Source organism: Colossoma macropomum, unplaced genomic scaffold (genome assembly GCF_904425465.1).
Source record: "Colossoma macropomum unplaced genomic scaffold, Colossoma_macropomum, whole genome shotgun sequence".
Classification (NCBI taxonomy): domain Eukaryota; kingdom Metazoa; phylum Chordata; class Actinopteri; order Characiformes; family Serrasalmidae; genus Colossoma; species Colossoma macropomum.
In genome coordinates this window covers 1,348,730-1,365,227 of record NW_023494808.1, presented here as the reverse complement: position 1 = coordinate 1,365,227, position 16,498 = coordinate 1,348,730, and the positions used below count along the sequence as shown (strand labels likewise).

The 16,498-nt window shown below is 39.5% G+C and overlaps 2 protein-coding genes across 3 annotated transcripts; both read right to left on the bottom strand.

Annotated features, from left to right (window-relative positions):
- Window positions 1-5,419: 5,419 nt before the first annotated feature.
- On the bottom strand, window positions 5,420-10,422 carry LOC118798196 (gastrula zinc finger protein XlCGF8.2DB-like). 2 transcript variants are annotated; one of them, XM_036557567.1, is made up of 3 exons: window positions 9,240-10,422; window positions 7,764-9,198; window positions 5,420-6,666 (listed from the first exon to the last, which is right to left on the bottom strand). In XM_036557567.1, the coding sequence occupies exons 2-3, from the start codon at window positions 7,846-7,848 to the stop codon at window positions 5,663-5,665; spliced, it is 1,089 nt and encodes a 362-aa protein (XP_036413460.1). In that variant the 5' UTR covers window positions 7,849-9,198; window positions 9,240-10,422; the 3' UTR covers window positions 5,420-5,662. The 2 variants fall into 2 exon arrangements, with proteins under 2 accessions (XP_036413460.1, XP_036413459.1); XM_036557566.1 differs by having other exon boundaries at window positions 7,764-10,422.
- A 665-nt stretch (window positions 10,423-11,087) lies between these two features.
- Window positions 11,088-15,077, bottom strand: LOC118798195 (gastrula zinc finger protein XlCGF57.1-like). Its single transcript, XM_036557565.1, has 2 exons — window positions 14,822-15,077; window positions 11,088-14,065 (listed from the first exon to the last, which is right to left on the bottom strand). Exons 1-2 carry the CDS (start codon window positions 14,904-14,906, stop codon window positions 12,723-12,725), a joined length of 1,428 nt encoding a protein of 475 aa, XP_036413458.1. The 5' UTR covers window positions 14,907-15,077; the 3' UTR covers window positions 11,088-12,722.
- Between the last annotated feature and the right edge of the window lie 1,421 nt (window positions 15,078-16,498).

Sequence of the window (16,498 nt, the reverse complement as noted above, 5' to 3'; positions counted from 1 at the left end):
GTTGGCAACTAAAGGGGCCAAGTTGGGCTGTAAGTGTGGGCTGTGTTAACAATCATCCACAGGCCCCACATGGGCCTCTTACTGTGTTCCCTTATATGGGCTAATAATGGGGTCAAGGTGGGGTACAAGTGAGTAAACCTGGACCCCAAGTGGGTTATCACATATGAGTCATTCTACAGAAACGTCCACTTTTCTATCTCTCCATAGGAGTCACTGGTGTTACTGGTCCTCATTGGTGTTACACATAATAAAGGGACACCAGAGACATTTTTAATGAACAATGCATTTTACAGAATGGCTGCTACAGAGCATCAAACCACATGATGTCAATCATGGAATATCCACCAAAATATGGAATTTAATCCATTTGTGTTCTATTTTTTCACAATGACCTCAGGATAAAGTCGGTCACACCAGTGACTTCAGCTAAAAGCTTCATATGAAATCATGAGCTAAATGAGAAAATAACTGATAGCTGAAAGACACAGTGGACTCACCATGTGCTTTTCTTCATAGATCCTCAGAAAACAGGTAAAAGGAAGTCAAGTGATGTCATCAGAGTGACTTTTATTTCAAAATAAATTTTTTCAAAACAGATTTTTTGTTACACAGTAACACCAGTGGCACGACTCCTGGGGACAACAACTCTCATTATATATTTTATAATATTTATTTGGTGTTTGTTTTCTTTGTCATTTAAACCATATATTTCATTGTCATGTATAGATTATTACAGTTAAAATGGTAGAAAAACATGTTATTACCTCAAAATATGGCCTCAGCCTTTATACATGACTGTGAGGACGAGCTCCTCTGTGGTGTCTGGAATTCTATATCATTGATTTAAAAAACAATATTGCTAAATTGAGTCTCAACAAGGTGTAATTGTTAAAATAACTTATTGTTTTATTTTAAAATATAAATAAATTGTAACCCTAACATTTTAAGTGTAATATATCTGTAAACACAAGGGACACAAAAATGGACGTTTCTGTAGAATGACTCACATATACAGTCACCATGGGTAACATTTCTGGCCAATTTCTGTAATATTTTAAATGCCCCCCACCTGTTCACACTGTAATTAACAGCAGGCATCACTTTGCTATTACAACCAGATTAGACACAGAATGCCCAGTCAGTGTGCTTTCATACTACATATTCATTATTAATTATATTCAATTTGATATTATGCAAAATTTTAAATGTGCAGAATCCTCTGTATTACCTACTATAAAACAAAAAATAAAGAGAAAAAGTAATTAAATCACATTTAAAGCTTTTTAATGGTGGTTAAAATGTCTGTAATTTCATAAAGTTTTAAATGTTTTATCTAATAAACATGTGACCTCTGCACATATAACTATATGGCAGTGTTTAAGGAAGACACCACTTTATAAGCAGCTTCTGCTGCGATGATGCTCATTTCCACTAGCTGGCTGTTTTAAATTTAAGGTTCACTGGTTTACAGGTTTTATCCTCAGATATTTGGACTAACATCTCATTTTCTCAACATAACGTCCCATGAAATTGGACCAAATATCACTTTCTTACCTCCATAATTCTGTTCATGAATCATCAGCAGTGCAAGGCTAGCCTTTTAGCTTTGTGAGGCTGGGGGTGCCTAGAATGTTCTAGAGGAATGCAACATTGCGCTGTGTTAAATCTGATTCAGGATCAGTCATTTTGCCAAAATGACAAAACACTTTGAACCAGTTTCAACCAGTTATAGAAACTGGTTCAAATCTTTAATTACAATTCAAGCAATGTGGAAAAACACAGACATTTGTAGACTGTCTTGTACTAATGTTGAAGTGAGCAGAGACAGAAAATTATGTACCACTTTATTCTGTATTTACGATATTTTAATGGCAAGAAGGAGGAGAGGGTTGCCGCCTTTAACCCTTAAATTGCCAGGGCCCAGTTTTATTACACACTTCTATAATCTATGAATAGCTCAGCCAGTTTGCATTGAAGTCTCTGTAGTTACTGAATAATGAGCTGTTGTATGTTAAAAGCCTGAGATTTTAAGGGGTAAAGTTCCTGGGTACAATTGTCAGCTGATCTCTTAAGTGGGAGAGCAACACTGCTGCCTTGTTGGGGGCTTTTCTTCAAAAGACACTCGGTGTGACTAGAGACTGCATGATGTCGTCGCTTTCCAAAGAAAAACAAGTATCTGCAAAATGATAACTTTACAAGAGAGAGCAAAAACATAATTTGCGTTTAATGTAGGTTTATGTTAATAGATTTTATTCAATGCAAATTTGGAGCATTTCTATTGGTCCATTCATCATTAAATTTTCACACAGTGTCAAAGACAACTGCCTGGCTCAAATTATGCAGAAAAATAAAAATCACAATAAATGGAGATACTTGTTTTTTTTTTGGAGAGCGATGATATGCTTTCTCTATAGCTGTTATGGAAAGTGTGTTGACCTTCTCCATATGTGTCTGGTATGGGAGTTGACTGATGAGAGATTCTATATATGCCAGAAGGATGGAAAAAAAAGCATTAAAATCTATGCAAATAGCGAGGGAAAGAAGGATGTATCTTTCTTGGCCGATTTTAATCCCAAATATGCAATCGAGTCATATTTCAGCTGAGGCGCCAGAATGTAACCACTGCACCATTTAAGGTGGAACGGGAAAATTCGATCAAGAAGCTGGCAAATAGGAAGCCGACCTCAGCCTCTTCATATCTATTTTACTAATTAAAACATTTTTCCTTAAGAATATTATTGCATATTTGGTTCCTGTTTCACTGTGAACTCGCTGTGTGAATGTGCAGAGCTGTTGCTAACGCAGTTTTTTGTCAAAGTTTTAAGGATTAGTTTCTGTTAGCACGTTCGCATCCAAGTTCGCATCTTAGCTTAGTTTACGCTTCACTAGCTTCATGACCTCCGAAGTTGGCAGGGAATGAAAATAAAAATTTAAGTGTAAACACACTGAACCAGTTACTGACACAATCTGATTTTCTGCAGTTATCAGATTATGAAGTGTAAACACGCAGAACCAGTTACTGACACAATCTGATTTTCTGCAGTTATCAGATTATTACGTGTAAACGCGCTGAACCATTTACTGACACAATCTGATTTTCTGCAGTTATCAGATTATTAAGTGTAAACGCGCTGAAGCAGTTACTGACACAATCTGATTTTCTGCAGTTATCAGATTAAGTGTGAACGCACTGAACCAGTTACTGACAAAATCTGATGTTCTGCAGTTATCAGATTATTAAGTGTAAACGCACTGAACCGGTAACTGACACAATCTGATTTTCTGCAGTTATTGGATTATTAAGTGTAAACACACTGAACCAGTTACTGACACAATCTGGTTTTCTGCAGTTATCAGATTAAGTGTGAACGCACTGAACCAGTTACTGACACAAACTGATGTTCTGCAGTTATCAGATTATTAAGTGTAAACGCACTGAACTGGTTACTGACACAATCTGATTTTCTGCAGTTGTCAAATTATTAGACGTTACTGAGAGTAAACCAGACAGAGTTGTGCACTTTTGAGGAGAAGGTTAGGTTTACTTCAAGACGTCCTCATACAGTTATTCACAGGTCACCAGTTTGGTTCTGTCTCCCACAGAGGGTGGGAGTAAACAAAAATTATAGTGAGTGTTATCTCCCTCAACTGGCCCAAACAATCTTCTTGGTACAAGTCTCAAGGTTATGCTCTCATGATACAGAGACAAAAGTACAGAACCTACTAAGATGACCTTACGGAAAGACTACTCTGATAAACAGAATCAGACAGAATAAACATATAGGAGTTACACAATTAACCACAATCCAACAGTATATATAATTTAGATAATTTTATGATTAAATTTAATATAAAGTGCTCATCTGGGTTTAATAAAGGGTCATGAAAAAGTAATAAAACAGTGACATTTAAGGAGAATTTCCAAAAATTAAATCACAGCACTGTTAACAGGGCAGCATCTATATATTTATTCATTCAATCAACAATCGAGCAGCAAGTGCAAAATAAAAGTGAGAAACAAAAACACATAAAATTGAACAAATCAACAGAAAATTCCATTAAAAACTGAAGTATTCACTTAGTTTCAGTTAAGATCTTTTTGATGATGATCATATTAAGTTAAAACAAAGGTTATACCCAGGTTATGATTGACAGTCACACTGTCTTTTGAGCGTTGTTTCTGAAATATATTTGTTTATGCTTAGATGGTTGCTTCATATTTTGTTACAAATGATTGTAATATTAAGAAATGTTCAGAAGTCTTAATCAGTGCAGATCACCAACACCTTCAATCCTGTTTAATGTACTTGTTCTCATAACCTGGGGTGTCCAAACTTTTTTTTAGAAAGAGCCAGATCATATTATATCAAATACCCAAGGCCTGAAATATTATTTACAAAAAAGTTTTCAAAATATTAGTACAATCTGAGCTTTCTGTGAGCTATAGTGTTTCCTATCACTGTATAAAAGATGCAAGAGTCTTCTTTTATTGTTGGATTGATCAGAGCAATTTGGAAATTTGCAAATTTTTTAAATTTGTAAACTTTATGAAACAAGAAGAGTAGAAAAAACTGGATAAATGGCTAAGTTTCTGTTTGACCGTAGACAGTTAATATTTACTGATCTACGTGAAATTTCTCTGATAAGAAGTTGGTGCTGTGACACTCGGGAGCTCACAATTTAGTTTCTCTGCCCTCTCGTGAATATTTATTGTAATTCATTAGTCTTTTGACATATGAGGCCCTCACACTTACTTTGGGTCTCATGGAAAAAGTATTCAAATTTCCATTTTGCCAAATCACCAGTTCTCAGTGTTAAGTCTGTGCTTTATAGCTGTACTTTTGAATAAGCGTCATTAAGTAAAACTGGTCTAATCAGGGAAGAACTGCTCTTTAACTTTATCTAATTTCATTTCCACGACATGGAGCATTACACTGTAATTTGGAGCAGTGCTACCACCATCAGGTGAAGGGAAAAACTACAACATACTGGCTGGCGGGTCACTTATAACACACCCTTAAACAGAAGCCAAGGGCCAATTAAAAGCTGTCCGTGGGCCACGTTTGGCCCTGGGGCTGGACTTTGGACACCACTGCTCATAATATACATAGTAAGATACTATCATATATAATAATGACAGTAGTAATTAATGGTCATTGTTCCATCTGTATTTGTTTATCTGGGGCCAGCACAGTGGGTAGCGCTGGCCAGTGGGTAGCGCTGTCGCCTCACAGGAAGAAGGGTCTGGGTTCGATTCCCTGGCCGGGCAACCAGAGTTTTTTCTGTGTGGAGTTGGTATGTTCTTCTCATGTCTGCATGGGTTTCCTCTGCGTTCTCCAGTTTCCTCCCACAGTCCAAAGACATACAGAAGATACTAAATTGCCCCTCGGTGTGTGTGAATATATATGTTTGTCTGTCTGCACTGCGATGGACTACTGACCTGTCCAGGGTGTTTCCTGCCTTCCAACCATTGACTGCTGGGATAGACTCCAGCATCCCCCTTGATCCAGAAGGATAAGCGGTTTGGAAAACGTGTGTGTGGAATTGTCTGTTGTTGTTCCATCTGTATTTGTTACTATTCAATAGTATTTAGAACCAATATATTAACCTATATATAGAATATAGAACCTATATATTTTTAAGAGAGTTCAAACTAGGTGACCTACCCTGTTTCGTGAAATCTCTTCTGGTGTTTATTTAGAGTGCTAACCTGCTTAAAGCCTTTTCCACAGTGAGAGCAGATAAAAGGCCTTTCTCCAGTGTGAATCCTCATGTGGTTTACAAGGATATGTAATGCTGAAAAACTCCTCCCACACACAGTACAGGTATAAGGCTTTTCTCCAGTGTGAATCTTTAGGTGGCTTTTAAGGCCAGATGGAGTTGAAAAGCCTCTTCCACACTCTGAGCAGATGAATGGCGTTTCTCCATTATGAATCAGCAAGTGGGTTTTGAGGCTGCATGGTTTTGTAAAACGTTTTCCGCACTTACAGCATGAAAATGGCTTCTCTCCAGTATGAACTTTTGCATGTTTTTTGAGATGGCTTGGCACTGAGAAGCCTTTTCCACACTCAGAGCAGGTATATGGTTTCTCTCCAGTATGAATCATCATGTGAATTTTAAGGCTGCAGGATTGTCTAAAGTGTTTTCCGCACTCGCAGCAGGTAAACGGCTTTTCTCCGGTATGAATTTTTGCATGTTTTTCAAGATGGCTTGGAGCCGAGAAACATTTTCCGCACTCCGAGCAGGTGAACGGCTCTTCTCCATTATGAATCAACATGTGGGTTTTAAGAAATCTTGGTAATGAGAAGCGGGTTCCACACCGAGAGCAAGGGAAAGCCTTTTCTCCAGTGTGAGTTTTTTCATGCCGTTTTAAATCCGGGAATCGTTTGAAGCTCCACTCACACTGAGAGCACTGATGAGGTCTCGTTCCGTCATGGACGTCCATGTGGCGTTTCAGAGCTCTCTCAGAGGTGAAGCTCTTCCCACACTGTGAACAGCTGAAAGCTTCTTCTTCAGTATGAATTCTCAGGTGATCCTTCTGATGGGAAGAATCACTGAAGCTGTTTCCAGGCTCAGTGTTTTGGTGAGATTCCTGTGAGATATATTCCTCCTGAAATGGAGTTACTTCTGGTTTATGTTCCTCTTTGATGTCTTGTAATACGTCCTCTGTAATAAAAAAGGAAAACAAGTCATTATGATCAAATAAAGAATCTTGCAAAATAAAGGCCAAATCAAACTGAAATAATAGCTGAGACAATCATATACAGACATTCTGGGTCTTAAATGCATTAAATGCATAAGGTCTGTTCCAGTCAATTGACGTAAAATTGAACAAAAAACATTTAGAGCCCATTTATGAGCGCATTTGTGGTTCAACTAAGCTATTTATCTGCTTGGTAAGCATTTATTGATTACTATTACAATAAACACAATTAACATTAACATTAACATTAAGTAGTATATACATTAAGTAGTGATTTTAGGCCAGTGTATATGTTTAACCTTTCCTTGAGAAGTCTAGTATTATTTGTGGTTATCATCCAATAGAGACCCAAAGCTTTTTGTCTTTGGAGGGAAAACCATGTCCCTCGTGGCGGTAAACATTCCGCATAGTTTAAAAAGGAGTGAATGGGACATTGTTGCACTCCGAGGCTTAAACAGCTTTAACATAAAACGTGACAACAGTGATATGACATATTTTTGGCCCTGTTTTGCATCTTGGAATCCTGTAAAACATTAAATCAGGTTTTTAATCTTATTTTTCGTGCAACCCACCACTCAACAGCTTTTTGGTGGATTTTTAATTTTACCACACCAAAAAATAGAAGCGTGCAATGCAAATCAGTGGAAAGCATGGAGTTGTTTTACCGCACAGCATGGCTGTGGCCTAAACGTGCTCTGTCCCTATATCCGGTTTATCTAATCCTGTGCTTCTCAACTGATCTGCACATTTTAGTGCCTTTCCTGCTTTAATATACCCACAAAAACTCAACAGCTGAACAGTTGGATCAGGTGTGTTGGGAGCAGGGAATTTATTTTATTAGAACTTCATTCTGGATAATAATTAAACACTGAAATTAAACACTGATAAAAAATGACATACAAACTAAGACCTTTTTCGCATCTCGCATACATTTAATTCCCCGAAATGTCTTCTGTACGACCATCTGTGGGAGGACCATTTGTAGGAGCTCCATCTCACATTTATACCAGAAGAACCCTCCTTACCCTGTTTACACTGAGTATATAGAGTCCACACTGACCTTTGTCCATCTGCTGGTCTTCTGTCTTCAGTCCAGTCGCCTCCATCACACTGATATCCTCACACTCCTCTTTAACACTGGACATTTTCACAGATTTCCCTCTCAGAGCTCACAGAGTAAACATCCCAATCCAACTCTGTCCCAGACTGAAAACTAATGAGGAGAGAGTTCTCTGACCAGCTGACTGGCTGCTCTCCCTCACTCTGAGCTGAATCTGAACACTGTTTGTGTAACAGTGTGGTTCTCTTCTTCTTCCTCTTCTTCTTCTACCGCCTCCTCTTTTTCTTCTTCTTCTGTCTTTGGTTTGAGGCGCATCACGTGCAAAGTGTTGCAGCAGTGCCCTCTTCTGGGCAGTATGAGCATAAGCACTGACTATGGTGGAGTATGTCTCAGATTTCCTGACTATAGAAGTGAATAGACGCCTGTAATCCGAACTGTAATCTGTATTAATAATTTCTAGAGAATAGAGAATTTCTTATACCCCGATGTCCTGTTAAAAAATTCAGGCATAGGGTTTCTAATAGGGTTTTATAGCGTTTGTAATGGGTCATTAGGATTTTTATTAGGGTTTATAGGATTTGTGGTAGGTCATTAGGATTTTTATTAGAGTTTACAGAGTTTGTAGTAGATTATTAGATTTTTTATTAGGAGTTATAGGTTTTGTAATAGGTCAGCCAATTTGTTGCCAGCATCAAATTCAAATAGGCATACATATTTCAAAAAACAACGTTTCGAAGTTTCAACATTTGCTATATTGTCTTTATACTGTTTGCAATTAAATATGAGGTTGTAATCACATCAGGACAACATTATTGATAATAATTGATTTTTCTTATTTAAAACTACAATATTCTGCAGTAATACAGAATTTACATGGACCATTTGGATCTTGTGGCCTCTCCTAGTCTACGAAATGCCAATATTGACAGCAAAGCCATCAGAGAGAACAGTCAGCAGTCATCTCAGAAGACGGCTGGGGCTACGAAGGAGCCTCAATAGCACCACGCTCTAAGGGCACAGCAACAAGCAATTGACCATCACATGCTTGGAAGAAATCCGAAGATGGCCAAAGCTGAAATTGAGGTGAGAACAGGGAGGTAGTAGAGAGGAAAGGAAGATGTTCTGCAGGCAGAGACGCAGCCCCATCACAACAGTCTGGTGGGAGTGGTGAATCAAGACAGAGCTGGATCTTTTCCTACCCCACATATTAACATCACCCAAGGGAAAGGGAAGCATCACCTAGTCCAAGATAAGGTGAGAGCGCCAGTGGAGGAGGAAAGGATCTGCAGAACAGTGGCGATGAGCTAATAGGAAGCATGCACCAAATGGGGTAACGCCATGGATTGGAAAGTGACATGGGCTGCCATTTTTCCCTCAGCCACTGACAGATTTACCTCAGTAATGCCGTATTCCACTCAGCCACTGGCAGATTTACCTCAGTAATGCTGTATTTCTTTCAGCCACTGACAGATTTACCTCAGTAATGCCGTATTCCACTCAGCCACTGGCAGATTTACCTCAGTAATGCTGTATTTCCCTCAGCCATCAGCAGATTTACCTCAGTAATGCCAAATCTCCCTCAGCCACCAGATTTACCACAGTATGCCATTTTTCCCTCAGCCACCAAAAGATTTACCTCAGTAATGCTGTACTTCTTTCAGCCACCGACAGATTTACCTCAGTAATGCTGTATTTCCCTCAGCCACTGACAGATTTACCTCAGTAACGTCGTATTTCCCTCAGCCACCGACAGATTTATCTCAGTAATGCCATATTCCACTCAGCCACCAGCAGATTTACCTCAGTAATGCTGTACTTCTTTCAGCCACTGACAGATTTACCTCAGTAATGCCGTATTTCCCTCAGCCACCGACAGATTTATCTCAGTAATGCCATATTCCACTCAGCCACCAGCAGATTTACCTCAGTAATGCTGTATTTCTTTCAGCCACCGACAGATTTACCTCAGTAATGCTGTATTTCTTTCAGCCACCGACAGATTTACCTCAGTAATGCTGTATTTCTTTCAGCCATCAGCAGATTTACCTCAGTAATGCTGTATTTCCCTCAGCCACCAGCAGATTTACCACAGTATGCCATTTTTCCCTCAGCCACCAGCATATTTACCACAGTATGCCATTTTTCCCTCAGCCACCAGCATATTTACCTCAGTAATGCTGTATTCCCTCAGTTATCTAACATATCTTTCACTCAGCTACAGCAGATTTACCTCAGTAATGCTGTATTTCCTCGGTTATCTAACATATCTTTCACTCAGCTACAGCAGATTTACCTCAGTAATGCTGTATTTCCTCGGTTATCTAACATATCTTTCACTCAGCTACAGCAGATTTACCTCAGTAATGCTGTATTTCCTCGGTTATCTAACATATCTTTCACTCAGCTACAGCAGATTTACCTCAGTAATGCTGTATTTCCTCAGTTATCTAACATATCTTTCACTCAGCTACAGCAGATTTACCTCAGTTACTGCTGTGTATCACACAGCAAAAGATGTGTCTGTTTCTGCCATTGTGATAAAGAGTGCATATCTGCCTCTATAGACTCATCTGAGGGAGACAGTGTACATCTTCCACATTAGCTGGTAACTTTAACATCGATAATGATATTTATCACTATGTATAAAATTTATAAACACATCGTATCTGACAGCAAACCGCGCTGCTGCTATCGCTGCTCGCTAACAGACGCCGCTTTGCTCCGTTTTGGCGCCGAACCACACAGTTTGAATCTCCATGGTAACAGCGAAGCCTCTGATTGGTGGAGCTCGCTCTAGGGCGTATGGGTAATGTATTTCTTTATGAGGGAATGAAACGCGACGTTTTGAAACACGCTGGCTCGTGGCTTTAACTGGAGCACATATAAACATCTCATAGTCTCGTAGCTCATGGTAAAGCCTGCGTGGGCTGGGTAAAATATAAATGGGTAAAGATCAAATTCCCTATGGCGATTATGAATGGGATGTTCAATTCTAAAACCAGAATGTTCAGCTCTAAAGCTACATTCACACAGCCTCAGTGCTCAAATCCGATCTCTCTGACACGATGGTTCACACTCGTTTAGGTAAATGATTCAAATCTGCCATTAATGTGAATGAACCGGCGTCCTGACATGACCCGCATGCGCACATCCTACTCAGTAACGTCACGTGAATGAATCACGTGTGTCACGTGCATCATCAGCAAACAAACAAACGAGCAGAACGAGCTTCACTGAAAAGATAATTTACTCTGATCAGCTCTCAGCTTCATTATTGGAGCGAGACGAAGGAGAAAAAGGTGAGATGAGTTGCTTTTCCACTGTTTACAAGCTTTAACTTCTGTTCGGCGCTGCTGCCATGGTAACACTGAATGATGGCCCACCTGCAGTGGGGAAAAAGCACATGAATTCCAATCTGAGCGTTCACAAGAAGGTCGTATGGCCACGAATCGGGTACGTATCTGATCTAGGACCACGTATGAAAGTGGCTCAGGTCGGATTTGAAAAGATCAAATTTGTGTGTCCACACAGCCCTGAAAACATCAGATCCGAGTCACATTAGGGCAAAAAATCGGATCTGTGCCACTTCAATCCGGTAATCTAACCTACTGGGTCAGAAACTTCTGAAACCTCAGAAAAAACTGTGAGTCTGACACTGACCTTCCATCTGCTGCTCTGCAGTCTTCAGTCCAGTCACCTCCATCCACTGATATCCTCACATTCCTCTTTAACACTGGACATTTTCACAGATTTCCCTCTCAGAGCTCTCAGAGAGTAAACATTCCAATCCAACTCTGTCCCAGACTGAAAACTAATGAGGAAAAAGTTCTCAGACCATCTGACCAGCTCAATCTCCATCTCTTCTTCTGCTCTTCAGCTTTTGCTGTAAAAGTTTGTGTTCTAACGCAGCTAACCTAGACCTCATCTTTATTCAGGTTAGAACCGGTAGTGGGTACTGTCCATACTAGAATTGCATTTATTTGGTGCTATTTTATTATTGTTGTTTAAAAAACAACATTACCAGTGACTGTTCATCTTTTCAGAAAACATTTCTTCTACATGGCAAGCTGGAACCTTTACAGTATTTTATGTTTTTGCTTATTTGTTTGTTTATTGTTTGTAGACTCAAACTGAAACACAGTGATTATTCATTCATTCATTCATTCATTCAGAAACAACTGCAAAGTAAAATTCAGGACCAAAACTCTGTACAAAATGAATAAAATACATAGAGTGAATTGTAACAAAAAAGGCATTTACATAATTGAGAACAATTTAAAGTTCTTCAAGCGTTGTTCAGACAATAGTTCTACAAAGAACCACAAACACTGAAAGAACCATTTGCATGCTTAAATCAGACTGGCTGGTTGGCAAGTCAGGAACACAACCTCTGATGGGCTGACAAGTTATTAACACAGCCTCTGATTGGTCAACAAGACAAGAACACAGCCTCTGATTGGCCAACAAATCAGGAATGCGCCCTCTGATTGGTCAAAGAGTAAGGAACACAGCCTCGGATTGGCCGGTTGGCAAGTCAGGAACAGGCTGTCGGTTTGAGGAACCTCAGACTCATGCATCCTCCATCTTTAGCTTCATTGTTTATTCCTTCACCAGCTAGTCAGCACCCAGCACATGCATTTCCACTCACATAATTATATGCAGAAAATGAAAAATGCATCTTTTAAATATGATCGGATCCGTCTCTAAACATCTCTGAGTGTGATCTGATCTTGAACTGATCGTAATCCACTCACAGTGCATCCTGGGAGTGTTTACACCCATTTTTTCATGCAGTCACATGAAATCCAAACATGATCCGATCACATATTAATGCCAGGTGTAAAGAGACCCAATAACGAAAACAATAACCATCTATTTTATTGTTCTATCTGCATTTGTTACTATTTAATAGTATTTGAACCCATCCATATTTTTTTTAAGCAAGTTCAACATAGAGACCTACCCTGTTTCGTGAAATCTCTTCTCGTGTTTATTTAGAGTGCTAACCTGCTTAAAGCCTTTTCCACAGTGAGAGCAGATAAAAGGCCTTTCTCCAGTGTGAATCCTCATGTGGTTTACAAGGATATTCAATGCTGAAAAACTCCTCCCACACACAGTACAGGCATAAGGCTTTTCTCCAGTGTGAATCTTTAGGTGACTTTTAAGGCCGACTGGAGTTGAAAAGCCTTTCCCGCACACAGAGCAGGTAAATGGTGTTTCTCCAGTATGAATCATCATGTGGGTTTTAAGCTGGCTTCTTATTGTAAAGCCTTTTCCGCACACAGAGCAGGCGAACGGCTTCTCTCCAGTATGAATCATCGTGTGAATTTTAAGGCTGCACAATTTTGTAAAGCGTTTTCCGCACTCAGAGCACGTAAACGGCTTTTCTCCAGTATGAGTTTTTGCATGTTTTCTAAGATGGCTTGGTATTGAAAAGCCTCTTCCGCACTCAGAGCAGGTAAATGGCTTTTCCCCATTATGAATCAGCAAGTGGGTTTTGAGGCTGCATGGTTTTGTAAAGCATTTTCCGCACTTACAGCATGAAAACGGCTTCTCTCCAGTATGAATTTTGGTGTGTTTTTTGAGATGGCTTGGCACTGAGAAGCCTTTTCCGCACTCAGAGCAGGTAAATGGTTTCTCTCCAGTATGAATCATCATGTGAATTTTAAGGCTGCAGGATTCTGTAAAGTGTTTTCCACACTCAGAGCAGGTAAACGGCTTTTCTCCTGTATGAATTTTTGTGTGTTTTTTAAGATGGCTTGGCGCCGAGAAACATTTTCCGCACTCCGAGCAGGTGAACGGCTCTTCTCCATTATGAATCAACATGTGGGTTTTCAGGAATCTTGGTAAGGAAAAGCGCGTTCCACACCGAGAGCAAGGGAAAGCCTTTTCTCCAGTGTGAGTTTTTTCATGCCGTCTTAACTCCGTTAAACGTCTGAAACTCCACTCACACTGAGAGCAGGCGAACGGCTTTTCTCCAGTATGAGTCTTTTCATGTTGTCTTAAATCCGTGAAGCGTTTGAAGCTCCACTCACACTGAGAGCACTGATGAGGTCTCTTTCCGTCATGGACGTCCATGTGGCGTTTCAGAGATCTCTCCAAGGTAAAACTCTCCCCACACTGTGAACAGGTAAATGGTTCTTCTCCAGTATGAATTCTCAGGTGATCTTTCTGGTGGGAGGAATCACTGACACTGTTTCCAGGCTTAGTGTTTTGGTGAGATTCCTGTGAGATATATTCCTCCTGAAACAGCTTCACTTCTGGTTTATGTTCCTCCTTGATGTCTTCTCGTGGCACTTGTTCTGTAGTAAAAAAGAAAAACAAGTCATTATGGTCACAAAACTCTATAACAACACAAATACAAACAACATTCATACAGTAAGTAGTGATTTTATGTGTCATTGTGTTTGTTTAACCATTTCCTACCCTTTCCTCAAAGAAGCCTAGGGTTATCATAATTATCAATCAGTACCTGCTTTATCTAATCAATACGTCATCAGGAGATGCTGATGGAATTTATCATATGCAAAAATAAAAATCGTGTTGGTTACCAAGATAAGGCAGCCTTAAAAGTGCTTAACTCACTGAAAAACTTTTGTCTGCAAGTTCTTACAGAATGGACAAAGTATTGCATCATAAACCAGACCCCAACTGACCTTCATGGTGCAATGCCAAGGTCACAAATTTTGTAAAAATGTGATTTCTGAGTCATGGTTAGAACGGTTCAGTTTACCATGTCAGGTGGTCTGACCTCAGGAGAATCATGAAAATGTGGAATTATTATAATAATGTTTATTTATGTGAAAAAATATAGTATAAACTCAAGTTCAAAGGTTTCTGCGGCTGTTTATGTAGAGCCTGTTTAATTTGAAATTAGTCTGAAAAGTCAGTCGGCGCAACCAGTCAGTCAGATGGAGCAACCAGACCGGCACAGTTTAATAACTGACACAGGCAATTAAAGCTTAAATAACACTCACTATATTTAAGAAAATACCCAGATATCAATGCAAATGTTCATTCAGAGCAAACCTGCTGTACTTCATAGAGTCCACACTGACCTTTGTCCATCTGCTGGTTTTCAGCTTTCAGTCCAGTTGCCTCCATCACACTGATATCCTCACACTCCTCTTTAACACAGGACATTTTCACTGATTTCCCTCTCAGAGCTCCCAGAGAGTAAACATCTCAATCCAAGACTGTCCCAGACTAAAAACTAATGGGGAGAAAGTTCTCTGACCATCTGGCCAGCTGACCAGCTGCTCTCCCTCCATCTGAGCTGAATCTGAACATTGTTTGTGTAACAGTGTGATGCTCTTCTTCTTCTTTATTTTGGTTTTAGGTGCCTCACATGCAAAGTTTTGCAGCGGTGCCCTCTTCTGGGCAGTATGAGCATAAGCACTGACTGTGGTGGAGTATGTCTCAGATTTCCTGACTACAGGAAAGAATAGACACTTGAATATGAAATGGAGCAACAATCATATTAGAGATGTACTGAGCCCCTAAAATGACATGGTGATAATCTTTTACTGAGTGGCCACAAATTAATATATTGATGGCACAAATTAATACACTGAGGCCACAAGTTGATCTATTGAGGCCACAAATGAATATATTGATAACACATTTTAATATATTGATGCCACAAATTACTATATCGAGGCCACAAGTTAATATATTGATTTTTCAATTTCAGAAATGACGCCAAGCAGCCAGCTTGATATGATTTGCAGGATTATATTACTGAAATTATAAACTGTTCTTGCTTTAATAGTATCATGAATAAGACAGAGACTGGATGCGATTACAGGGTGACTTTACTGAGACAGACTTGTAAACAAACAATCCTAGTTGAATTAATGGCGAGCAGCAACCAAAAAAACAGGAACAGATCAACGTAGAAGGATTTAAAGAACCAAAACATGGCTCAGAACTCACCAAGATAGTGAGAGACCACAAGCATTTGGAGCAAACTGAGGGCCAGATGTATTAAAAATGCATCCAAAATTAATGTTTCATCGACTAAAACTGTAGCTCATCATACACACTCTGAGCAGCTCCAACCATTAACTGCACACTCAGACTCGGGGCTTAAAAGAGGCAGTGAAATAACGCAAGCTCAGCGATGGAGAGACGGCAAAGTTAATCATGAAGTTCTTTCACCAAACATTTAACAGGAGTGTTATTGTTCCTTCTGATAGAAATGAATGACAACACAAATCATGGCCTCATCACAGCAAAGTCTGGTCTCTAGAGTTTAAATAGTGTTATTATGATGGTAAACAGAGGCTCGTGCCTCTGTCTGGCCGCTTTGTCTGTGGTCACTGTTAAAGGAGAATTCCACAGATGTTTCAAAATTCCTGTTTCATTAAGTCTTTAAGATGTAGACAGAGCGGTTCAGAGTGGTTTGGTGTGAAACGCTCTGTCCTAGAGAAACTTACCGAGTCAGAACTGTTCACAGTGGTGGTGATAGGAACCAGACGTCCACCTCTAAAAGTTCCCTCACAGAAAGTTACTACATGAAATGGTTATGAATTCACTGCCTGATGACTGAGACACTGTTTTATGATAGTTTAGAGAACTTAAACTCCATTCATCGTGGAGGGATACATGCAGGGCGCTGTGAGGCAAAATAGTCCCCAAAGAAAACTTATTATTTCAGATTTTCCACTATTTTCCATCATCAACATTCCATATAAACTCAGAAGACTCGTGTAGGTTCACTGGTGGTTCTGGAT